The sequence below is a fragment of the Malaya genurostris genome, chromosome 2 (genome assembly GCF_030247185.1).
Source record: "Malaya genurostris strain Urasoe2022 chromosome 2, Malgen_1.1, whole genome shotgun sequence".
Taxonomy (NCBI): Eukaryota; Metazoa; Arthropoda; class Insecta; order Diptera; family Culicidae; genus Malaya; species Malaya genurostris.
This window is the reverse complement of record NC_080571.1, coordinates 222,531,744-222,558,953: the sequence shown is the minus strand read 5'-3', so window position 1 is coordinate 222,558,953 and position 27,210 is coordinate 222,531,744. Positions and strand designations below refer to the sequence as shown.

Genomic DNA, 27,210 nt, shown 5'->3' with positions numbered 1-27,210 from the left:
TTCATTCCTCAACCTAACTCAAAATTGGCGAAAATCGATATGGGACTGATATGCAAGTAAGGGCAGTATATATATTTTGTATCCCTTAAAACAGAAAATCACATTGGTCACATGTTAATAGATAAATTGATAAATTAAACATCTTAATTCTACACAAACAGAACTATGAGATAAATGAACTGAATATGAATATTGTGCATACGAGTTCAACTTTTTGCCCACTGAAATCGATGCCATCCCGCTGTGCCTTGTGCCAAACAAGCAGGAAAATCAGTGCGTCCGATGCGGGGCTGTGGAACAAAGTGAGAGTATTCGCATCGCGGCCATCATCAGGTGTAGTGGAAGCACCACGGGCTGCTTTCGGGGGCAACGTTATTGAGTGAGAATTTTTATATTGCTGCCGCCTGACACTGTGCCTCCGTTTGTGTACAACACTACGCTGTTGGCTGCAACAACACCGACGGTTGTTAGCCGGCAAAAGTGTGCCCCAATCAGACCGCTTGCTGCAAAACCTTACAGAAAAAGCGTGCGCGCGAATCGACGGCTAAAACAGAATTACCAAGCATCCATCCTGTTCCTCGCATACCTCGTTGAGCGGCACTACATCTGGTGAGACATTGGCGCGCGCGAGAGTCTCTCGATTGCTGGCGAACTAACCCTTCGAGGTATATTTGGTTTCGTACGTTACAGATATTTGTCATTTAAACTTTGGTTGTTGCGGACTACAATCCTCGAGAGATTCTCTCTTTGAAATAGTTCTGAATATCGTGTTTGATTTAGCGTGCTTGTTGGATCTAATTAGTGGTGGGAAGTTTTCTTGAAATAAATTAACAGTTTTTTTTAAATTTAGTGGTTTAAACTTATTTCTTCAATAAAATCAAAGAATACGTGTACCTCATTATCAAAGTTTACAAACGGTTGGCAGTTTAAAAAAAGGTGATTATCAAATAGTAGGCTTGTAAAATCCGCTAAGAAAATATCGTAAATCGGGCAGACAGATGAAAACTCGTCGTATGTGATAACATCGCTGAAAACGTTGATCTCGTGATAAGGCGGTACATGGTTCGCGTACTTCAGTGACGTTGGAACCTCGTGAAAAGGAAAGTGCCCAAATTGTGCCACTGACACCTGCCAAGTGATAACGCCCCAACGGATATGGTGTGAGCGATACGTTGTTAAAGTGGACAGTTCAGAAGATTTTCTTATCGAATATTCGATTCCAGAACATGTGATATTCTTGTGTCAGTTATAGCAAATTCAAGCAAATTGATTTTCGTACAGGGGAAGATACGTGCTAACATTCCTCATTGCTGCGTGCTAGGAGGTCTCTAGTGCTGTGAACTTGTCGATTCTGTAGTTTTTCAAGAGGCGATCAATTATGGCTGGATGACATTTCGATGTCTTACTTTGTTTGATGTGTTCTGTACTTTGATTTTGTAGCGGTATCAAAGGTCCGCGTAGTCCAACGATGTTCGATTTTAGAATAGTTACTGTTTGCATGCTTGGTGGCAGTCGCTGACATTTAAGGTTTACCGAATGGTTGGTGTTGGAATGGTTGTGCTGGCGAGAAGATACGCGAATTAGAAGAAAATGACCACGTGATGTTGTTTCGAGTTCAGGTTTGAACATTGAGTCTAACACGGAATTGTTGATCGATCCATGAGTGATGCACTGTGACATATTTTGTCTTTTATCTGATAACTATCAATCAAAGTTTTACAAACTTATCTGATTAACAGACTTTGATCCACGAGTTTTAGTATGGTGGTTTAAAAATTTCTCACATTTATTTAATATGAGACCGATTAATGTTCTAAATAGAATGTGTATATCATCCAGAGACCCAACTGTAATAGTTTTAAGAAGTGCTATCTTATGAGAAAGGGGTGTGGAAATATTCACGCAGTTCTCACTATAGCGTTGATTCAATATTTTCATATAGTGAAGTCCACCTAATTCATTGAAAATCCCAAGGGAATGACATTCCATTCAAAAATTCAATTCTAGTTAACAGCAAGATGGATGTATGGGTTATACTGTTTATTAATGTAGATTATTACTGTTTAGATGTGAAAACTCAGTAGATATTCATAGGCTCATTTAATACCTGAATGATTCACTGTTAAAATCGACATTTCAACCGAAGCTCGAGTGTCATATATCATTTGACTCGGTTCGTCGAAACCAACAAATGTCTCTGTGTGTATATGTCTACATGCACACATAATTTATTCAGAAATGGCTTAACCGATTTTCAAAAACTTGTCGTTTTCCATTGATTCTACTCGCCCGGGGCAAGTGTTTGTACTGTTATTTATTCATTTATGTTGGTATTGGCTTGCACGCTTGCTGCTCGGAAAAGAAAATGAGTGTAAAATTGTAACCCGCAAATTGTTCTGAAACTGCATATTTTTCGTGCGGTGCAAATCAATGAAACACAGTGCACCTGTTTTGAATGCTCGACTGCACGAAAAGTGCTTAAATCGAGCAAAACACTTCATGAGTGGATTCAATGAAAAACGACATTTAATTTAAACGAAGAGTGACGTGGTGCCACAGCCCTCTATTTCTATTCTTTTCGAACCTAACTACGGCTATCGGTGTTACGGGATCCCGGGTAGATGTAAATAACAAACAAAGATCAAAATAATAACAAATTTTACCATCATATCTTGTCTAGTTGTTTCTACGCTGTCATAGCGACCGTTTTAATTTTCTTGACATTTCATCGAAGGAATCAAGAAATCGTACAACATTTGCTTAGCACAACATATGTTATTATGTCTTATATCGTCAATAGTGAGTTATTCAAATTTTATCAATTTCGATTAATCCAGTAGTTATATCTTCAAATAAAATACTATTAAATAAACTGCATCAGAATCTGATAATATGAAGCTTACAACAGATAGAATTGGAACAAAGGCAATTGCCTGTATTTCAGTTATTTATTATTGAATTCAAGATCTTTTTTGTATACAAATGTAGCGTTCTCTTCATACTTTTAAGAAAAAATACAGATAAAATTATTCGTCACGGTTTCGAAGGAATTCTCGAATTTTTCCTGTAACACGGCTCATTAGGTGGCGCACACCTTCTTCGTCCATCGTTTTAGCTATCTTATTCCACCAGGTCGTCATCTGATTGATGTCTTTGACAACCTTTCCCTTTGCTTTGAGTCTCCTCTTCATGATTGCCCAGTATTTTTCAATAGGGCGGAACTGGGGGTAGTTGGGTGGGTTAAGGTTTTTCGGAACAAACTGGACCCCTTTCTCTGAATACCATTCTTGAACGACTTTGCTGTAATGACAGCTTGCCAAATCTGGCCAAAACATTACGGGATGGTCGAGGGATCGAATGAACGGCAAAATTCGATTTTATAAACAATCTTTTTGGTATAGTTCCGATGTCTTATTTGTAACGAAAACTTTCGTTTTTTTGCTACATCTGCAAATCCCCTGCCATATCACAAATTTTCTTGCAAATTTGTCGGCAAAAACAGATTTAAATTTGGCTGGAACATCCCTCCGAGCCGTCGCCAAGTAAAATCTTTGACCTGGGATTTGCCCGAAGTCAGCCTTGACATAGGTTTCATTGTCTATCAGAAGACACCCGTCGAACTTGGTCAGCACCTGGTCATATAGTTTTCGAGCACGAATTTTGACCACACTATTTTGTTTTATGGTTCGATTTGGCTGTTTGCTAGCTCGATACGACTTGATTCCTTCCCGGAGTCGAGTTCTCCTCACGGTACAATGGGCAACACCGACTTTTTTGGCCGGTATTTCTGGGCAATTTCAGCTGTTTAGCTAGCCTAGATGCAGACCACAATGGATTTTCCAAATAACTGTGCACAATTTTTTTCCTTCTCTCGGCTTCCATGTTGATTGTTTACAAAGTACAGTCGATTTGCGGAATGTCAAAAATCATACGTGAAGCTGACAAAATTCCCGACACGTGGGCGCCAAGAACTTCCAAATCCGTCCACCAGGAGCGCCACAATATGAGCAAAAGTTTGTTCCAATTCTAAATGAAGCAAGCTTTAGATGCTTATGACATTTTTCTATTCTGAATGCTAGAATACCAAATAACCGAAAAATTCGCCTTCTATATTTTGTTCTTTTTTTAATATTACAACGACAGAATTTTTAATATTTCGTTGCTTATTTTTCAAGTAAACTTTGTTATAATTTTTGATATTTAAACTCATATTTCAAATTAAATCATGCTAATCTCACCATTGAGATGTTTGGTTTTAATAATAAAATTGTTATTGGTTTGCATATCTCTTCTATCCGGGATATGTGCAAAATATATGCACTCAATTTTCTCTGAGATAGCAAAGCCAATCTTACATTCAAATGAAAGGTAGTAAATTCCTTGAAATCGAACAGTGATTGTGCCTAGTTCGCAGGATCCCGGGTAGATGTATCCCAGGAACGACCGCAACAAGGTATAATTAAATATATAAATTAATTAGCAAAATAATGACAAATTTTACCAACATATCTTGTCTTGATGTTTCTGTGCTGTCATAGCGATACTTGATATTTTCTTGATATTTCATCAAAAGAATCAAGAAATAGTACAATATCTGTTAAGCATCAAAATTAGTTATTATATAATATTTAGTAATTGATGATATATTTCAATTTAAATAAGTACAATTAAAATACAAATAATTATTATAAACTGGGTTAGAATCAGATAAGAGAAATGCTGACAAATCTTTCGAAATTTTACAATTTCAAGGTTTTGTTTGAACCGGTTTTGTCTATATTGGTTCCCGGTTTGCGGAAGTAGCGGGAATTAAAGTTAAATATTTTAAAATGGAGTTTGAATCAATGTACTATGATTTCTCATATAAACTATGTGGACTAGCTTTTCACTATTAGATCAAAATTAAATAGCCAAGTGAGACTACGCAGTATTACATAATCTACTAAATGTTGTTTTTCAAGAAGAACTAGTAAACTCGATTTCTTTCCTTTTCGTTTACGGCTCATCAGTGCTTAAAACAGTTCAAATAGAATTGTCATATTCACCTAGCAGTACAATTCAAACGGTCAATAGAACGCAAAGTTTTCACTATTTATGTAACACTTTCAAGATATTGCAGCGAGGTTCAATACCTTTTCTATTTTCGGTAAAACTAGTAAGTTTAATTCACTTCAAGAATCAAGTTATGTTACAACATAATGAAAGAAATGTTATCAGAGTAATCGACAATGGTTTGATTTGTTTTCAATATATAATATGCTAAATCACGTTGTTTTTTTAATATTGCTGATTGTTATAATATATGAATAAAGAGAATGTGAAGTACTATGTTGTGAAGGGAAGAAATTTAAATTTTCAGAGCTTGTCAAACTGTGCAATGTCTTCAAACACGTTTTATTGTCCAATCTACTATTAATGTGTTGAAGAAGTGGTACAACTAATACTAGTGTGAATATTTCGCAGAAACCCAAAGAAATTTATCAAACGATGCTGTTTGGTTGAATATAGAAGGAATATTGTAAAAGAAAAATTGTACAGTGCCTAGAGAACAATTATGAAAATCATAAAGCCGAAAATTTCCAACACTTAATAGAACCGATTTTTACTTGGTTAATAAGATCTAAGCTTATGAAATTCTAAGGTTGCTGTCAGAGTGAACGCGATTTGCGAAGCGTACACACGCGCGTGCAAGTTTGTTACATTCAATCAAAGCAAGCATGTCACAGTGAACGCGATGCGATAACAGTGCATCGCATCAAAACGCTTCGCCTTGCTTCGCTTTCCACGCTCACTCTGACAGTAACCTAAGGTTGATGTTAGGTTGCTGTCAGAGTGAAAGCATCACGCAAAGCGTCTAGGCACTCGTGCGAGCTAGTTGCATTTGCGAGCGCGGACTTTGATCAAATGCAACTAGCTCATACGCGCGTCCAGACGCTTTGCGTAACGCTTTCACTCTGACAGCAACCTAACTGATTTATTCTCAGTCTAAACTTACGAAATTCTTCAATGTTTTTTCGTCAGTGTATGATTGATTCCCCAACATCCGTAGTAATCACTACATCCGTGTGCGTGATAGAGACGTCAAATTGTTAAATTTTGAGTATTTGTATGATTATTAATTAATATTTCAGCTGGCATTCGATGCTAATAGGAACAGGAATTCTCCCAAGCAATACGGTGGACGCCCAATGATTCAAAGTATGGAATAAAAAGTTCATTTCATCTGCATACTACAAAGATCTTTTAATTGAGGTTTTTGGACTCAAGCAAGATTTTGGAAAGGTTAAGTGGCATAATGACGTTTTAAAAATGCAGCTCAAAACAAAAAACTACGTTACACTAGCAATGCGATTGAATGGGTCGAGTGTGCCGAGAGAACCGTAAAAAGATCATTTTAACGATATAAACGTAAAGTCGCCATAACTAAGTTCGGTTATTGCAATAACTGAGTGGAAACACATATTAGAGAAGCCAAATAAATTAGAAACTCACAGAAAAGATGATATTGATCAAATATAATAATACGATTTGAACAACAAATTTAAAAAGTTTTTTTTAATCTGGGCGATTTTCGAATTCAGATCTCCATGTCATCCTGTAACTCCAGAACTAGAAGTCGGGTACTGATGAATTTAGAAAAAAATTCATGATATCAAGTAACCTATTGATTTTAAAGTATAACTAGTTGGAATTAGCAGTGTAACCTGTTCCGACTCTGTCTTTCTATAAATTTCAAATCAAAGTTTCATTTTTCAATATCAAATTTTGCAATCTTTCATGCATTCAGTACTACTGCTTTTTCATATCTTTTGAAAAATGACTAAAGTTGCACATTAAAATTTAGTATTTTTTTCTACAGTGATGTTTGACAATTTCTATTTTGAAACCTAACTTGTAAAGTTAAATCGATTTGTTTTGAAAAATTTATTTCCAATTTTTTTCGAAAATATAATAATCGGAAAATAGCTAATTGATATGAAAATCTTGATAACATACACTTTCTGTGCAGTGTTGAATAAATTTACTTTCAGAAAATTCAGAAAAATGATAAATCTTCAGGAGTAGCGTGATGTGTTTTGTGATCGCTTATCGAACCTTCTCCATATTTGAACTGTGCTTTAAAATTGAAATATAGTTATAATCCTTGTGGCGTCGTTTGGATATCACTCATGATGATATGATTGTTTTGTATTATTTCGTCATATAACAGTTTCAATAGCCAGTGATGTGTATGCAGCAAATGAATGTGAAACCATTCATCATGAACGTAAAGTTAAGCGACTCGACTGTACCCATAAATTTCAACCATCTACATCTGCGTTTTCATACGGAAAGCGCACATAAAGTTCCTGAAATTCAACACAAAATAAATTTCGTACTAGTTTGCACTAACTTATTTTCATAGCAGCTCCCAAGCTGACAACCTGGGCCCGTTGCCATACTATTTCCGGCTGAATGACCGTGCTATAGTCTCGTCTTATCAAAATCCTTCGTCGAAGTGTGTCCCGGTCACGAGTGGTTGCTTTCTTTCGACTTTGGTTGGCGGATTTTCATTTGCTGCACGATACTCTTGTGGTTTGCATTTTGAAATTATGATAGTAGATTTCGAATATACGATTAACTGCACCAGGTGAAAAAGCGAAAGCACAGTCTTAGTTGAAAGTGAAGAAGAGCAAAGAATAGGTCGCACGGATAATAGTATACCGAGTCAACATTGAGTACTGTATGGTTGCCACTGATGGGGATTGAGTCCGTTGGTTCTAAGTTTATTCCTTCAGTTGTACTATTAGCCTAGAGTGAATGCACCAAGTCGTAAATTTTACCTCGCGAAGAGGTCACCGGAACCTGAACTACACGAGCTAGTTGCATAGGTGTTGTAAAGGCTTTTCTTGCCTTCGGAAAGGAATGCTGATAATAGCATATACTGATGACCATCGCGGCATAAAGACTTTCTTAGCCATTGCCGTTCACTACTGGCATAACAGCACTGTTCGGAGGTCGGTTTCGTTAGATGAAAATAGTTTGCATGCGGTACAAATGAGCTATCCGGTTGGTTTGCTCTGTGAGATTTACTCGTTGAGGCTATGTGCTGTACATGTTCATTTGGAAAGAGCTGGGCGTTAGACAAGAAAGCCACGATTGTACATAACGAGCACGTATTAAGATCATCCATTAATCAACCTACTTTCATCTTCTTCTTCTTCGGTGGCAAATGGTCTAATGAACACTGTAATGAATCTATGGTCGTAGTGCCTAAACTTTACTTCTATTTATCACGTTCAAGGTGATTACGGAACTCCCCTCGAATAGAATGAAGCTTATGCTTCTGTTGGAATGGGATAGTTTTAATATTTCAAAACAACGAAGGCCGAATATTTTGATTTTTTTTGTATAATTCGTCTTGGGCCCAACAGAGCATAGCAACTCAAATTCACCCGCTAAGTAATCGTTAAGCTTAATTTACTAGAGTAACACGTTTGAATACTTATACCGAAGCGCAATGTTTCCTTGAATCCGTCAGTTGTGTAACGTCAAAACGGAATACGGTTAGATAGTCTCAGTGTAATTTGTACATAAACCTACGTATGACAAAAAACACTTTTCTAGAGTGGTTAGTGGAATAAACTGAATCGCTTTTGATGAAAATAAATTCCATTTCATTCCATTATATTAGAAATTTTCTTTACTATTTCACAACTTATGTCACGAAATAGTAAAAGACACAGTGAATAGTATTTCGGTACGCATTATGTAACCTTCATCAGTATTTCAATTCTAAGTCTGTTGACAGACTTCGAATTGATACTAGTTTGTGCCAAATGGTCATTATGTCAAATGACCTTTATGCCAAACGACTGTTATGCCTAACGACATTATGCAAATTGATCTATATATCATATGACCATTAGCTAAATAACCATATGCCAACTGACCGTATGCCTAATTAAATCTACCGTACTTTTTTCAGTTTTTGCAATGACTGAGTGGAAATATATATATTGGAGAAGCCAAATGAATGAAAAACTTACAGAAAAGGTGAATTTTTGGACAAAGATACGCTCAAAGACAGCACTCGAACCTGCGTTCTTATGCATTCCGTGCATGCGCGCTATCATTTCGCCACCCTAAGCCTTGTGATAGACACAGCTCTAAACCACGACTAGGTATGATAAAGCGTACATCGAACATGGTCTACAACCTAGCCATCTCACGACCGGTACCATACATCCAAACATCTTCTCTGTTTATCAAACACTAGTCTTCTCGCTCTGTACCTATTTTCCGCTCAAGCACTGAGTAGGAGAGTGTATTTATAATCGCTTGTCACCTTCTCTACGGGTGCCAGTCGCTGGCTGGTATCGTCAGCGACAGACTCTTTGAAGGTTATATGACAGTCTGCCCTTTCTTACCAGAAGGTTCAAGTTCTGTCTTAGAACGTATCTTTTTCCAAAAAAAAACATCTTTTCTGAAAATTTTTCATTCATTTGGATTTTCTAATATATGTCAGTTATTGCAAGAACTGAACAAACCAACTTAAAATAATAAATCGCGTACTTTTTTGCATATTTTTTTTTGAGAATGATAAACTGATTTCAACAAACTTAAACTTATTCGAAAGCTACTCTTAAGTAATTGGTGGAGTTCGAAGATCAACTGTCGAACACTTCAAGTTTCAGAGATATAATGGTATAAGTGACGTAACCGACAAAATGCATTTTTTTCCAGCAGCTCGATTTTCACAGAGAAGGCTTAACGAATTTCGATAAAGTTTTTGATAAGTCATTAATCAAGTCTGAAGGGTTATCGTGAATATCGTGAGATTTAATCATATTTAACATGCGTACGAAAAATTACAGTTATTTTCAATACCCTAAATTTTCTCCGAAATACCTGAACCGATTTCGAATATTTTAGACACGTTTGAAATCTATTGTTAGGATATTGAATAAGTTCACAATATTCATGAAGAAAACTTTTGTCGTGAATACGACTTACTTTACTATGGGGTGCCTTTTCAAAATTAGCCATATGGAAGAATGGGCAGAACTTAATCGTGAATATCTCGGCTTGTATTAACGGTAGCAACATCATTCTTTCACCATTTCATCAAAAATATGATCAGGAATTGAGGATAATATTTTGAACTGTGTGAGATAACCACAAACAACTCAAAAATTAAGTTTTCTCAAACTTTGAAAACAACGCGGAAAACTCTTTACTTTTGTTTGGCTTTTTCGCGCAAGGACGACGATTTTGAGGTAGTCAGGCACATATCTTCAACTGACTGCGTATAAAACGGGAACCCTGGTCAAAAATCGATCATTTCTTCTTGTGCGTTGGACGGAAGCAGACGTCGTGGGACTAGCAGCTTCGGAGAGTGCACCTTCTGCGTGGTTAAAAACCTCAAACGCTCAGGTCGCAACTCTTGTTTGGACTTCAGTCGTCAGGTGGAGCAGTCGTCAATGAAAGCAGATCTTTTGCGTTGTACAAAACCTCAAACGCTCAGGTCGCAGAGCCAGTTTCCCTTCGAAGAAGATCGATTACATCATCCTGTTGGTGGTCGTTTGCATAGAACGGGAAATGGACAACAATGTGGAACATTATGCAAAATCAGCCTTTCTAATGGCTTTAAATGTTACCTAAAGAACTATAAAGATTGCTTCGTTGTAAATCAAAAATTAAAATTATCAGTGCAGTGCTAATCTAAGATAATATGATCAGTTTTTTTTTGCAATTTTCACAGTTCTGAATTCGCAACAGTGTTCAAAATCGTTTATATCCAATCAGTGTTTAATATTTTAGAAAATTATACAATTTGGCTCTTCACGCACGCCTTCATAAGAGGTTCTTTCCAAAACCACCAATATTTTATCATAAAGACTATACTGGTTATTTTGTAATATTTGTGTTGCAGAATGTTCGATGTAACTAATCTGTACTGTAGTTTGGGTGTATCGTTTCAAATTCTAGTAGTGTAAAAGAGCAAAACTTGCACAATTAACACAATCGATCAACTAATTGATATTCGGAAGTATAAAGAAAGAGTGCCAGTTTTATTCGTATTCACGATATTCAGTTATGTCTCTGACATTACACACCTGTACTTTTTTGTTCCGAAGTTAAAATATAATATAATACAAGACATAATCGTATAAGTGACGTAACCTACAAGTCTCAATTTTCCTGTCCGCAATCGTTTTTTTCGTAAGTGGTTCAATGTTCAAGTTCAAATGTATTATTGCTGACACTTTTACTTCCGCGAAAGTTATCGAATAAGTGACGCAAGCTTTATTGCACACTTCTGTGAATGATTCGAATCAACCTGGAAATGGTGGGATTTATTTAAACTTTTTTCAAAAATAAGGAAATTTTATTAGAATGTCATGAGAAAGGCACTATTAGAGTGCCTGTAACCAGAGTGACGACAGCTGTTCGTTTGGAATGACAGCTTCCCGTCAAAACGAACAAACAACCTGTCAATTACAATGTAAAGCTGACAACACTGCCTACATTTCGGATTAATTGTTTTAAATTGTTGCCAACATTTTGGATGAGAAATCGTCACTCTGGTTACAGGCACTATAGGCATTATCACACCAAGCGTTTTTTGCGCATATTGCAGTACGTTTTCGTCCATCTCTTGGCTTGGCTTTCATGTTGGTTTTGTTTTCGTGTGGACCTATAAAATCTATAAAATCCACTGATATCTGTAATATAGTGATCGCGTGTAAACATTCTATAGAGAAATTTGGTTAGTTTCGATTGAGTATGAAAAAAGTTACCGTAGTTTAACCGTATTGCAATCATTATTAACTCACCCGTTACTTAATTGGAATAAAGTCGTTTTATTTGTGAATCAATATAAACTGCTGAATTGCACTATCAGTATAATTTGACCTACTATGCGCTGATTGCTCATCACTGAGATTGAGCTTTGTTACCAAGAGAAAAGATTAACTTAACTGAACCTACGAGATTTTTGCATCAGATTCATATGAAAGGTCGTACTTTCCCATATAACGTTATTGAATCACATCCGGATCTGCCTCCGGTTCCGGATAACAGGGTGATGTTGTGTTGAAAATTACAAACCGTCATTTAAAGCTCAAAATTGTTTAAACTTGTTGGCTATAAGTTGCTGGCTACACACCTATTTCTGCTATACCAGTTCCCAGTCCCGGTTCCGGAAGTGAATATTAAAATCTTATAAACGGAACTCACTTGATTTTCTTAAAGATGACTGAAACGATTTTCACAAACTTAGGCTCAAAGGAAAGGTCTTACGATTCCATAAGTTGCTGTTGATTTTCATCCGGGTTCAACTATCGGTTCCGGAATTACAGGGTGAAGTATGTTGCAAATTACACACCGTTATTTAGAGCAACGATGGGAAAGAGGGAAAAAAATTTCTAGTTATGTAAGTTGCTGGCCACACGAACCAATTTTGGTTATATCAGATTCTAGTTCCCGATTCCGGGTGTACCGAAAATAGTGGTCAAAAAATTTAAAACGGAATCTCACTTGGATTTGGGTTTTTTTTCAATGACAAAGTGGAAACATATATTGGAGAAGCCAAATGAATGAGAAACAGAGAAGATTTTTTTTGGAAAAGGATACGCTCAGTATCTTATTCCAAAAAAATCATCTTCTCTGTGAGTTTCTCATTCATTCGGTTTCTCCAATATATGTTTCCATTCATTCATTGCAAAAAGTGAACTTAATCATTTGAAGCGACGAAGCCAAATTGGGAAAAATTCTTCTAAATATAGCTTAAAACTAGGCACCGTAAACAGTGATTGAAAGCTTCAAAACGGAACTTACTTATTGCAAATTACAAATTGAAGGGGTTCTGTTAGTTGATTCCTTTTTGAAAAAAGAACACAAACGCTGAAAAATTACTGATTTGCATATTTTAGTTGGAACAATTAAATATAGCTTAAAATTAAGCACCGTAAACAGTGGTTGAAAGCTTCAAAACGGAATTTACTTATAGCAAATTACAAATTGAAGGGGTTCTGTTAGTTGATTCCTTTTTTGAAAAAAGAACACAAACGCTGAAAAATTACTGATTTGCATATTTTAGTTGGAACAATTTTTTGTGCATCATTGGTGTAATGTAAGTCATAAACAACTCAATTCAATCTTATTAGCTTAAAAAACTTTTTAAATACTAATCATGAAGAATCTTTGTTATGATAAAAATGTTCCCTCACATATGATATAAAATATCCGTTCTGTGAGCACATAATGTATATGAAAAAAAGTTGTTCTATTTTTAAAACATGTCGAAAAACCCAGTCCAAAACGGAATCAAATATATACAGAGTATGTAATGATTGTAGATTTTACCATTGCACTGTGTTTCAAATAATGTAGTTTCTCTTTGCGAATGCAGAAATGCACACCTTTGATTTAAAATGAACGTTAGCCAAATGACAGTGTTTAGTTGGTTGATACGTGAAACTGTCGCTGGTATGCAAGTCAAAGACCGGTTTCGAGATTGCTTTGAAAGTAAGTGCATGCGTACTGCCGCCCAGGGGACTGGTCTGTGGAAAACCTGAACGAAACGGTTCAGTTTTAGTGTACCGTGGCTCAAAACGATGATTGAATGCATGGTTAGTCTACTGTATAAATGAATACATAGACGTTTTCAAGATCATCAACCATGGCCCCTATGCGAGTCAACGTACGATCTGGTTGCAAAAGTGGAGCTAACGTAACGGACATGCACCGTCTATACCAGTTTGAAAAAGTTTTATGAATGAAATATTTACTAAGTGCTTCTGTACTGAAAATCCAAATCAGTTCCCAATTTGTGAAAAGGTCGATAGCTTAGGAGTGCATTACACATGCACAATATCGTGGTTTAACATCTAATCTTATCGATTACTCCAGTAGTCATTTGATCCACCCAGCCAGTCGTCTCCCGGTTAAAAACAATCGTTTCTCAAGTTTCTTGCAAGTAACCAAACAATCGATGCAATGCATATTAATCTACACTCGCACCACTCCTGTATGTGTATCGTAATATACCAGTCACACTTATTTCAATTATTGATATTTTATTACTGGCAAACGTAGAAATGATAACCCCTGTTTGGTGAGTGGTTTCTGTAGTCATCACAATAGGTAGATCCTCACGTATAGATCGGATAGAAGTGGCAGGAATAATGTCGTTAGATGGGAGTATTAATAATAATTATCTTACAATACACTTAACCCATTCCGTGCAATGGATGAACAAATATAATATATGTTCAGTAGGAAACCGGCTACCAACAGAAAAGCTGTTCAAATACGCGCAGCTAAATGCAGATTCATTTGACTTTAGATAAGAAGCTCCTGTGATGTATTTTGTCGTTTCCATTACAGTTTTGTGTTAAGGAAAACTTTGCTATTTTAATAATAAACTTTTTTTTCATATCTGTTTATCCGTAGATAAAATCTCAGATCTTCACGTGTATTACATTATCGAGCACCGTTCGACTTCCTCTGAAGGGAAGAAAGGCGAACCCGGTGTGAAGAGCGGATGAACTATCAGTCGGGTTTTACCTACCATAGTAGTGACGAATCAATCAAGCGTGTGAAAATTTAAGTGTCGTGAGCCGCTATTGAGCACAGCATCAGCGAAGCGGAAAATTCGCTTCTCACCGTTGGGACTAGAAATTGGGTGTGGAGTTTAGTATTTGTCTAGTGCGTTTTTACTCTGCCGACGGACGAACGAACATCAAGCAGAGATGACGGAGAGTGTGGGTGAGTAAGTGGGTAAACTTATATATCCGGGGAATGGGTGATTCTGCAGCGAATAAGTTAGATAAGTGAAATGAGGGATCTTTGCATAATGCTTGCAGAGCCAAATCTAATTTATTGACCTTTCGAATTTGTATCCTGGCGAGCCGAAATTATTATTTTTTCTTGTGGAATATAGAACTTATTACGAAAGAATAAGCAATGTCATACAGAATGTAAAAAAGTTTTATTTATTCAGCTGGCTAAGAACTGTGTTCATTTGCATGTGAAATATATTTTTCAACCAGTTACCCGGTTTGTGGCTAGACAATTTGAGTCGAATGATTACGATTAGAATGAGTATAAGAGAGAAAGAGAGTGTTTGTTTCGAACTAAAATTATAAATTTATTTGGGGAAGCTTTACACACGAATAAGTTTGAATACAATTTTCTAGAAGAGTACATGAAACAATGTGATTTTTTACCTGTCTCATTAATAAAGTGTGAAAGCTGGTTTCTAAATCGAGGCCCTTACCATTGGACGAGATCGCAAAATGTATGTGGGTATGAATGTGAGTGATTGTGTGTATGTATGTGTTTGTCGTTATGATTAATTGTGACTAAGGTGATAGTTGTGGTAATTTATCAGGGCAAGTACAAAATAAACTTTCCCTGTTTTCCTTGAAAATTTCCAACACTGAAGGCAGAAACGTCGGATAGTAACAAACATTCGTTAGTATTATAATTTCTGAAAAAATATGTGTTTGTTCATGTGACAACCAATGTCACTTGATATTCTCCTATGTTCTCTCGAAAGAATTGCTCTGTACGTTTAAAATCTACTGTGAAGTCTGTTGTAATGGAACGGTCAGATCTCACAAATGGAATGTGTAATACCGCAGTTTGAAAAATCATGATCAGAAAAAGCTCATTTCATTATCACTCGTAAAAAATCAATTCAAGAGATTTTCTGAAAAAAAAACTCAGTGACGAAAAAATCACTTTCGAGGTTTTCATTCATGAAACAAGCATTCACATAACTATAATCCTCGAAGTTCACAAGTGATTTTTTGTTTTAGCGAAACTTGATGACGAATTTTCACCCACAGAAATATCGTTAAAGAGATAATCGATAGGGAGAACAGTCTCTGATGATATTTCGATGCTGAATTTCCACTAAGCTTCAGTTCAACACCGAAGCGATTCTTGTAAGATTAAATTATTATATTTCCATCAATAAAAAAAATCTTGAACCGAGAAATAATGACTACGATATTTTCGATGCACGTAGGGTGGTTAACATAGACAAAAATACTTTCACCAACAGTGCCGGTGAAACATGTTAAGTCCAAGTGAGTAATTTTTCGTACGGGGGGTACGACCCATCATTTCGAAGAATTAATGTATAAGTAGAAATGAGAAAGGACATTTTTTTTAATAAAATTTTGTTTCGGTATAACTTTGCATGATACACGTCAATTCGAAATCTAAAGTATTTTATGTTGTTTTGAAACAAAATGGCGCATTTAAACAACGAATACAACATAAAACTACTAATTAGTTTCAAAATCACTGATTGAAGGTGCTGGACTCGTTCATCCAGTTCTTCATGATCGGAAACCAATGCCTTGGTATTACATTCCTTTTGAAGAACTATTTGACATTCTTTTGTCGTAAATACGACTTACTTTACTATGGGGTGCCTTTTCAAAATTTACCCTCTGAAAGAGTGATAAGTTTTTGATCGTGAATATCTATTGTTGTATCTATCGAATAAACATAATTTTTGCTACATGCCATCGGAAATATGATCATAATTTTATGATAAAATTTTCAGTTTTGTGTCATAATTTCAAATAATTCAAAATTAAACTTTTCTGAAATGTTTGGTATAAACGAGTATAAAAGAGGATAATTCATAAGGCGTGTTTGCCTTTCTCGTATTTTTAAAGCTCATCTGTGAAAGGAATTATATAATCTAACTACCAATAGAATCGAAATTTTTCAACTAAAACGTGTATAGCAAAAGCATTGAAGTGTTTCAATTGAAAACTATTGAAAAACCTGTCTCATTTGACCCATGTCAACACCAGCCAATCAGAACGCGTTCTGAGGAAGAGAACAAAATATCTGCTTCTGTACAACAAATCGTTCGAGAAAAATGTTCCGAAAAGTGATGAATATCGTAGTGAGTCCCTCAATTTGGTCCTTCTGAATGCTAGAAATGAATCCCTACAGCATATTGATAGATTCTTTCAATAAATTATGCAACTCCGAAATGAAATAATCGACATTAAAATTCTGTATGCGGCTATTTTTATAGCCGTTAGAACCGCCCATTAGTGAAAAAGCTACAAACGAAATCACATAAAAAGAAACCTCTTAACAAAAATTGAATCAGTTTGGATTCTATCGCCACTGCGAGCCGATGTGTTTTGTGTCATCTGCACAGCTAGTTTCGCTTTCGACAAGAGCGATTACGTCACAGCTGCCAGTCATTAGCATTGGTGAAAATCAACGGTGGAGAGCATTACACAAAACCAGCCGTTCTAATGGCTCTAAAAGTTTTCTAAAGAACTATTAGAATTTCATTTAGGGGTTAGCCAAATTTTGTGCTAGGGCACATAACCGTTTTCATTATTTTTACGTTTCGTCTTTGACTCATCAGTGCAGAGCAGTTCAAATTGAACTGCTTAGTGCTAAACTCGGCAGTTCAATTTGAACCGCTAAGCAGACGTAAAGTTTCTGCTATTTACAGAACACTTTTTGTTTTGCAACGAAGTGCAATGTCTTTTCTGACGTGCCGAACGAAAACGTGTTTTCGACTATTTCTGGCCGATGCAGGTATGGTCATTTAGGGGTTAGCCAAATTTTGTGCTAGGGCACATAACCGTTTTCATTATTTTTACGTTTCGTCTTTGACTCATCAGTGCAGAGCAGTTCAAATTGAACTGCTTAGTGCTAAACTCGGCAGTTCAATTTGAACCGCTAAGCAGACGTAAAGTTTCTGCTATTTACAGAACACTTTTTGTTTTGCAACGAAGTGCAATGTCTTTTCTGACGTGCCGAACGGAAACGTGTTTTCGACTATTTCTGGCCGATGCAGGTATGGTCATTTAGGGGTTAGCCATCATCGCAGAAATAGTGCATCGGCCAGAAATAGTCGAAAACACGTTTTCGTTCGGCACGTCAGAAAAGACATTGCACTTCGTTGCAAAACAAAAAGTGTTCTGTAAATAGCAGAAACTTTACGTCTGCTTAGCGGTTCAAATTGAACTGCCGAGTTTAGCACTAAGCAGTTCAATTTGAACTGCTCTGCACTGATGAGTCAAAGACGAAACGTAAAAATAATGAAAACGGTTATGTGCCCTAGCACAAAATTTGGCTAACCCCTAAATGACCATACCTGCATCGGCCAGAAATAGTCGAAAACACGTTTTCGTTCGGCACGTCAGAAAAGACATTGCACTTCGTTGCAAAACAAAAAGTGTTCTGTAAATAGCAGAAACTTTACGTCTGCTTAGCGGTTCAAATTGAACTGCCGAGTTTAGCACTAAGCAGTTCAATTTGAACTGCTCTGCACTGATGAGTCAAAGACGAAACGTAAAAATAATGAAAACGGTTATGTGCCCTAGCACAAAATTTGGCTAACCCCTAAATGACCATACCTGCATCGGCCAGAAATAGTCGAAAACACGTTTTCGTTCGGCACGTCAGAAAAGACATTGCACTTCGTTGCAAAACAAAAAGTGTTCTGTAAATAGCAGAAACTTTACGTCTGCTTAGCGGTTCAAATTGAACTGCCGAGTTTAGCACTAAGCAGTTCAATTTGAACTGCTCTGCACTGATGAGTCAAAGACGAAACGTAAAAATAATGAAAACGGTTATGTGCCCTAGCACAAAATTTGGCTAACCCCTAAATGACCATACCTGCATCGGCCAGAAATAGTCGAAAACACGTTTTCGTTCGGCACGTCAGAAAAGACATTGCACTTCGTTGCAAAACAAAAAGTGTTCTGTAAATAGCAGAAACTTTACGTCTGCTTAGCGGTTCAAATTGAACTGCCGAGTTTAGCACTAAGCAGTTCAATTTGAACTGCTCTGCACTGATGAGTCAAAGACGAAACGTAAAAATAATGATATTAGAATTTGTTGTTCTCAAATCGAAGATAAATATCCTCAGTTTAGTGCAAATCTAGAACAGTTTGGTTAGATTTGTGCACTTTTCGCTGTGTGAAGTTCACAGTAATCGAGATCAAGTGAAGCCTTCTTTGCTGCTGCGAAAAATGTGAAAAAGGGGAATGCTTGCATAATTCATACAATTGACCAGCTAATTGATATTCGGAAGTGTTAAGGAACATGTCAGTTGTTTTCGTATTCACGACATCCAGTTATGTCTCTGACATTAGCCACCCGCCTTTTTTTCAACAGACTTCGAACCCGACTCATAGCGTACAGACTTCGCACCCGACTCATAGCGTACAGTCGTAGCATGACTGGTGCTACGATCCTACTGACACTAAGAATCCTTCCAGATCTGGACTCGAACATACGACAACTGGCTCATAAGACCAGCCCCCTGTGCATTGAATCGCCAACTCATGATCGAGGTCATCAAGAATTTTCTCGAATACGAAGAAACAGCTGATTTTCGATCCAAATGTGTATCGCACGGGTATCGAACGGCGCACGAAACAAATCCATAAACAATTCAGAGATTAGATGTGCTGAGATGGTTAGCACATCAACTGTATATGGTTTTACGATCTTACGCGAAAATCCATGTTCGGGTGCCATGTTCGCTCACAATAGAATAAAAGCAACAATGCCTCAACGATCCAGAGAGCTGTTCGGTACTATTTAGTCTAAATAAAAAGGATTTCTTGCGTTGGTATGAAACAATGGACGAAACATGGATCCAACATTTTTCTCCGGGGTCATATCCGCATTCAGACGGAGAAAGCCATCCTAAAACGCAACAGGTAGCTGGAACAATCGTAGCGTCAATTTTTAGATGGTCGAGCATAATTAACATCGACTATGTTAGAAAGGAACGTATCATCAAAAGTGAAGCGTTAAAAAAACGAAATCGAATAAACAGTCTCATACGAGGAAGAAACAATTATCTTCAACCAAGACAATGCACCGTGCAAGAAGTCAATAAAAACAATGGCCAAATTGAATGGATTGGGTTCCGATCTGTTTCCTCATCCACCATATTCTCAATAACCTAGCCCCCAGCGACTACTTGTCCTTTGCTGATCTCACAAAGATACTCCAAAGAAAAATAGTTGGCTCGAATGAGAGTAAGTCGACGGTTTAGTACTGTTTTATTTGCATTGATGAGATACTTAAGCTCAACTTCTCTACTAGAAGGTGAATGTTAAGTTACTAAAAGTCTTCTGCTTGCTTGTCACTTCTTACCTTACTGTTATATATCTTCACATCCTTACTCTACCTTGAGTACTCATATTCTATAATTTTGATTTTATTTATTATTCCGAGTTACAATAAAAATATTCTTATTGGTATGAATAATACTATTATTGTCATTGCTTTTCGCTGGAATGAAGTTACAGGTAGGTAATTACCCATCTTTAGCATTTTCGGGTGGGCAGTACTACACACCGTACCCACCTCTTTCACCGGCCCTGTTCACCACATTCCAAAATGTATTTATAGTGACGAAGGGCTGTTTCAATTCCAGCTGGTTGACTACACTACACTATTTAGATTAAACCCAAAAACGGTATTCAGCATGAATTTGATTTATAGAAGTAAAAGGAGTGCAACATTTTGCTTGTCTCGAACACACAGCAGACCCCGCCGTTATAGTATTCGCTGAAAAAGCCAAGCGATCGCTGTGAGCTCACTCAGTTCGTCTAGTACGTAAAATGTCTGTGTATGTGTATACACATGTATGTGTATGTAAGAAAAATTTGTATTCACTTTTCTCCGAGATGGCTGATCCGATTTTCAAATGAAATAAATGAAAGATACTATTGCCACATGATTTTTTTTTCAATTTGGTATGGATCCAACTTCCGGTTCCGGCATTACAGGGTTATGAGTAAAAAAACTGCAAATTCAACAGTTTGCCTTCATAGAAACAGATGTAAAAATGATTTTCCAAAAATAGTGATTTTATTCTTCTAGTTTACATGTCCTGTAAGTTGTACACCACACAAACTCACACCGGATATACCGGATCAGTGCCGGAAGTACCACGTTTGGCATGAAGCCGTTTGGCATAATGTCATTCGGCATAACAGATCTGCATGCTACTTAATAGAATTTGTTCTATTTTACTGTGGTTTTGAAAGATCTAATACGGCTGCGCCTCATCGTTTTTCATGGCGCTGCCGCTCGTTCGGACTTAACTAAGGGATAGCCCCTAGCTTTGGGTAATCCTGCCAAACACCCGCAACTAGACAACCAGAGGGTCGCCGGTGCACTCGCGTCCTTCGGCCGTCTTGACCTGAATCATCTTTGACGAACAGAACATTGTGTTAGCACTAAGTTAGTTGGTTGTATAAAATGGTAGTGTGCTATTTACTACAGAATTTAAAATAATAACAATGATGCTATTCCACCTAATATCATCGGATTATTTTGACCGAATATAAAATTCAAACATTTCGTTAGAGTTTTCCTGGCAAAATATCACTCGGTCGAAACACAAACGAAATTTCACATTAGATAAAAATATTGCAAGTCCAATTATTAGTATGGCAAATGGCATTATGTCCAGTGACAATTATGCCAAATGACCATTATGTCAAATAACTATTATGTCAAACAACCATTATGCCAAACGGTATTATGCCAAAAGACCTTATGCCAAACGGGTCACCCCCTCCCCTCCCTTTTCAACCGATTTCTCATACTTAAAATCAAATGAAAGGGCTTACGGTCATTTTGGAATTACTGAATTTTATCCGGATCTGACTTCCGCTTCCGGAAGTACAGGGTGGTGACTGTTTGAAATTTCAAGTCGTCGTATAGTGCGACGATGCAAAAGAGGGAAAAAGTCTTTTAAATTGGACTCAAAACTGTTACAATTCGCAGATCATATAATATGAAGCGACTTCGGCTATACCGGACCCCGAAATCCGCTATACCGGACCCCAAAATCCGCTATACCGGACTCCGGGCCAAAAAAAATTGTGATATCTTTATGGACATTTAAAATTTTATGTAGATATTCAGGAAAAATCACAGTAATCCGAAACGTTATGCAATACAAAAAACAACAATAGAATCAATAAAACAACAAAATATATCAAAGTTGTGGTGACTATATAAGATATGAGAATCAACGATTCCTGTTTCAGATTGAGTCAAATACTTAAAAGTAGCCCATATGATATCCAGTAACCGATATGATACATACTCGAAACACGCGGTACCATGAAAACTGTAATATAATATGACAACCGCGCCCATGTTTATCTCATTTTTGCTATTCATACAATTAATTTAAGTGCATCGATTCTAGGTCGTGTAATTGATGTATCATCAATCCTTCATTTTACATAGCAAGGAAATTAGTACATATTTAAAGCATTGCATAGGCTCAGAGGTAATCACATTTATTGAAAAGTTGCACATATTTATCCAAAACAAGCCCATGTTCTCATTGAGTAAATTTAACCTTTCCGATTTCGATTCCGTTTTTTTTTCATTATGCTAACATCCTCAATTTCGCGCTATTTCAACCGGATAGGATTTAGCATTGTCATTTGTCAGTCACACCGAATATTTTTAAGATGTGCGAAATAGATAATAGCCATACGAAAATAGCACTTTTTTTCAAACACAAGATGCACCGATTGTCCGGTTGATCTTGACACTGAAAGCCTTCCATTTGAATTACATTGAATTTGCTCTGCTGACTAGACGCGTTTATAAGATCGAGAAAAAATCAGAACTACTTCATCAGCACGAATTGCTCGCTATGTTAGAACTGGTACATACATGGCGTAAAGGTTGATACAACAGGTTCACGCAGTTTTTTATGAACGCATATGAAGAGTGGAGGGGAGCGAGCGGAAAGACAAAATTGAATTTAGTAGAATACAATCAGATCCCAATGCCACCAGTAGAATTCAAATCTTTAGTGTAAATCCTATCATAACTTAGCACCTCGCAGCCATGACGGTATGTGCGGTATGTCCAGCATCCGTTCACTTGATCTCAACAATCAACTTCAAATGCGGAAACAACAACAACACTGCGGAAGGCTTCGGAGCGCGACATAAACGCACTGGTAAAGATTTTGGTTTTTATCTAAAATCGACCAGCTTCCGATTTAAGTTATTTTGCACAACTAAATACTGACATTTACGAGAAGAGTCGCTGAAAACACGTAGTGTGAACGGAACGGCTTTCGATTTCTGCTTCACCAGTGGTAAGGATAGTTCAAGGACTTGTATCATCATTTTATAGAGTTTTAAACCAATAATTTGTCGGAGATGCAAATTTCGTATCTAGTTCCGATTGCTACATAGTTAGATCATTAGGATTGAATCGGGCTCTAGTGTTCTTTTCGGACGATTATAGCTTTCGATAAACATTCAGAGCGGTTAGGTTCCGGAGGATGCTACAAAGGTTATTTGATATTGAATGCAAATTGTTTGGTTACCTCACAAAAAGAAGAAGGCAACCGGATGATTATGACATATAACGAGGCTATAAATACTTTGAAGTTATTTTGAATATTGATCAAAACTGTTTACAGTTCCCAGTACAGTTTTCGACGCATCCATTGTTTGGATTTTGGCAATTGTCTTATACTCCAGATAACGTCCGTTGAACTTGTGTACCGTAAGAATGATCAATAATTCATTTCTTCATTGTACTAAAGCAGTGTATGCTGAGATGTTACCCATTATACCATGGCATAGTAGAGGAGTGTCAAAACAAAACAAACATGTTTGATCAGCATATTTAGATGGTAAACAGAGGTAAAGTGAATGCGAGTGTGTTTATTATGGAAAATAGTAATGCGAGAGAGAATAAACGATTTTCGGTAGAAAAAAAATCATTCACCTAGCCTTGACCCACAGAAAAGCTGCTTGAGAGCGTGTAGGGGTGGAGCGGAACCGAACGTGAGAGCAACGACTCTCCGTGCATGAATACTTGAATGAGGAAGCTCGTAAAACTGCAAGAACAGCCCACAATTAGTTATTATAAACAAGTTAGATTTCTTGATTATACACAAGTTTGATTAAATAACATTTCGCAGGGTTGCAAGTGACCGAAAAAATCAAATATGAGTAACAGTTGTTTGCATCATGTTCATCAGATGTTCAGTAAAAGTGTTGAAACTATTTATTGTCCTATATAGGTTCAATGTTGAACATTCCATTGGAAACACCCCATATCTCGTCCAACGATTTTTAAGAGTGTAACAGCAGTTTTAAATTAATCAGGAAGCATCAGAGCTTTCTTAGTTGTTATCATAACAGAACAATGAGCATTTTGTAAAATAAGGATAATTTGGATGTTAACTAATTTGGATACTTACTAAGTTTTAGGATAATTATTCAACACACTTGCAAAATTATGGCAAAGTCTCAAGGTAATATCGGGAAAATTTATAATAAATTTTCAGGGTTTACATTGCTTTCGATATGAGATCTATATCCTAGCTGATTGGCTCTCTTGGAAATTAATTGAAATAATCATTGCTTAATTTGAAACCCTGAATGTTAGTGGTTGATGATCTGAATCAAAATCAGTTCACTACAAATGTGACATTGATCTGCAAGAATCAGGTCAATTGTAGAAGGATTTCTCATAGAAGATAAATTAGTTGCTGGAAATAAAACTGACTAAAAACCAGCGAAGATTCATTCACTAAAAACCAGCAAAGATTCATTCTGATTACTTCACTATAGATGCCTATAGCATTTAGAATCCTATTAGGATAAAATAGATCGATATCTTGTGCGTTTTCACAGCTAACGGGTGGCAACTAAAATTTTGGAATTTATTTCTCAAGCTGTCAAAAAAAGACAAACATACTTGGAGAAGATCTGATTTATTGAAATTAAAGATACATTGTTCATTGTTGAAAAAAAAGTGAACATTTGACAACGGTCCGTAATCGGATGTTCGGCAAAGCTTCCGTTTGATGTCGGAAGAGGAGCGTTGTACTACAATCAACTGTTAGCAATTCGTGGCTCTCCAGTTATTTTTGTACACCAAGGAGCTCAAAACCCCGAAGAAATCTTCGATTGGGCGACACTGAGATAGATTTATCGGGTTGTGGTTTTTGGATACAAATGGAATCGAATGGGTATTCAGGAACGATTGTGTTTTTTGGCGCATTGCGATGACTCTTTATCCGGCCAAAACACGTATTGTCCATCAGCATGATGTTTTTGAAAAAAAACGGGATCAAAACTTTCTACAAACATTCGTTCTGGTACACATCTTGATTGATTGATTGCCAACCCAGATGGCTTGAACCATGGCTTAGAAATGCCTTTCTCGGAAATGACAATGTACAGCATCACTTTCTGTTCAAACTTATGTTTAAACTAATATTTTATATTCGGATGTATAGTAGAACTATCCGTTGAATAGTATCGATCGTTTGCGGGAATCTGCGTCTTCGAAAGAGGGAAGTAACTTTCGTCGTCCAAAACAAAACGTTTTCCGGAAAATTTTTTAATCAACTAGCGGCATTGGGAATTCTGCGTTGAAATCTGTGCGTCAGTATATCCCGGGGCTCGTGTCTTCTTTCGGTATTTTATTCCGGGTCTTTTCAATGTTTTGCAGATGTACTGGTAAGAACAGTTGATTTTTTTATGCGGCATCCCTTTGACTCAGTGAATCCTTGTTGTTGAAGGTACGAGAAAGAGAACGAAGTCCTTTTGCGTCAATAATTTTGGCTGGTGTTCCACTACCAGTTGTTGGGCATTTTAGGATATTGTAAACTGTCGAAGCCGCAACATTTTTGCTTTTAAAATGTTGAACCGTATACTATTTGCCGAGATTTGTGTGCAGTTCGTAGAACGATTATCATTTGATTATTTTGTTCGTCAACGCATTGTAATCGTAAACATGCTGCATTTCAAAAATGTGATGACACGCCGGACCTATTGTTTATTGACTAACAGATACATTAGAAAAACAATTGGCGTTTTAGAAGAGCCACACGAAAATTTGTATAGACGCCAAACAAAAACTTATCGTACGATATGCGTCAAAATTTGACAGAATGTGTATAAAAGTGTTGCCAACGTTCAGAGAATAAAAGTTTACCGATTGGACAAGCGCGGGAATTTTAAAATGAAAATTCCGGTTCTTTTTTTATCATAAGGTATACCAAAAACGTGCTTAATCCAACTAGCCGTGCATAAATATTCTTCGGTGTTTTAGTTCTCATGGCATTATTTTAATGACCGTCGTTTTAAGCGTCTGTTTGAGATATCAATCACTCAGTACCCTGTAATGTAGAAACTGCAAATCGGATCGAATTTGAATCTAAACGTGTGACAATCGATTGAACATTCCATGAGATGTAGAAGTAAGTTCCACTTTAGAGTTTTTCGTCATTATTCACGGTGCTTCCAGAGCCGGTATTCAGAAACTAGCATAACCCAAAAGTATTCCTATGACCATAAATTAATATGCAAATTGCAATAGTTTTGAGTCCAACTTTGAAGCTTTTTAGCATTGTCAATAGAATTTGAAAAATTCATCACCCTGTAATTCAAGAATCTGGAGTCAGAATTGGATAAAATTTAATTTTTTTGTATGGGACCATAAGTCATTTAATTTAAATTTTTGTTTTTGAAATTCGATTTGGCCATTTTTCAGAAAATGATTGAAAAATAATTCGATTCTGGAACCAGAATTCTATAATCGGTGCAATCGAAATCAGTTAAATTCTCTTGAAGAGCTGTATAGTTTACATTTGATTCAAAATGTTTTAAAAACCAGTGTAGACATCTTTGAGAAATCGTAATGCAAATTAAATTTTTGGGTAGCTTTCGAATCAAAAACTAAATACTGTTTAATCTGAAATAAGTATAATAAGAAATAAGTTTATTTGATTAATTTATGTGAAATGGACATTTCTATTCTAACTACTCTGTATCTCTTAAACCCGAAGTCGGATCTGACTAAAAATAAGGTGTCTTGTAGGATCCTAAGACCTTCCATTTCAATCTTAGATGATTTTTAGATTTCTTTTGAATCTTAGATCGGTTCAACAATCTATGAGAAAAATTAATTACATTATTTTAACTTCGTTTCACATATCATCTTGTAGTTCCGGAATAAGAAGTCGGATCCAAACGTTATTCAGGAACATTGCTTGGGACCATACGACTTTTCATATTAATCTGAGTTTGTTAAAAACGGTTGACCCATTTCCGAGAAAATTGAGTGAAATTATTTGTCACACACGCATTTGCTGATCTCGACGAACTGATTTGAATGGCATATAGGTGTTATGTTCTTCCA

At 36.6% G+C, this 27,210-nt stretch overlaps 1 protein-coding gene across 4 annotated transcripts in view; it reads left to right on the top strand.

Moving 5' to 3' along the window:
• Positions 1–322: 322 nt before the first annotated feature.
• The window catches only part of LOC131427722 (aquaporin AQPAe.a), a 121,024-nt gene continuing 94,136 nt past the window's right edge, over positions 323–27,210 (top strand). Inside the window, exons 1-2 of one of the 4 annotated variants that reach the window (XM_058591171.1) lie at positions 323–665; positions 14,440–14,754. In XM_058591171.1, coding sequence (XP_058447154.1) covers positions 14,739–14,754 — 16 coding nt within the window. In that variant the 5' untranslated portion in view covers positions 323–665; positions 14,440–14,738. Of the gene's footprint in view, positions 666–700; positions 937–14,254; positions 14,351–14,439; positions 14,755–27,210 lie in introns of those variants that run through there. The other 3 variants (XM_058591168.1, XM_058591170.1, XM_058591169.1) reach the window with 3 other exon arrangements.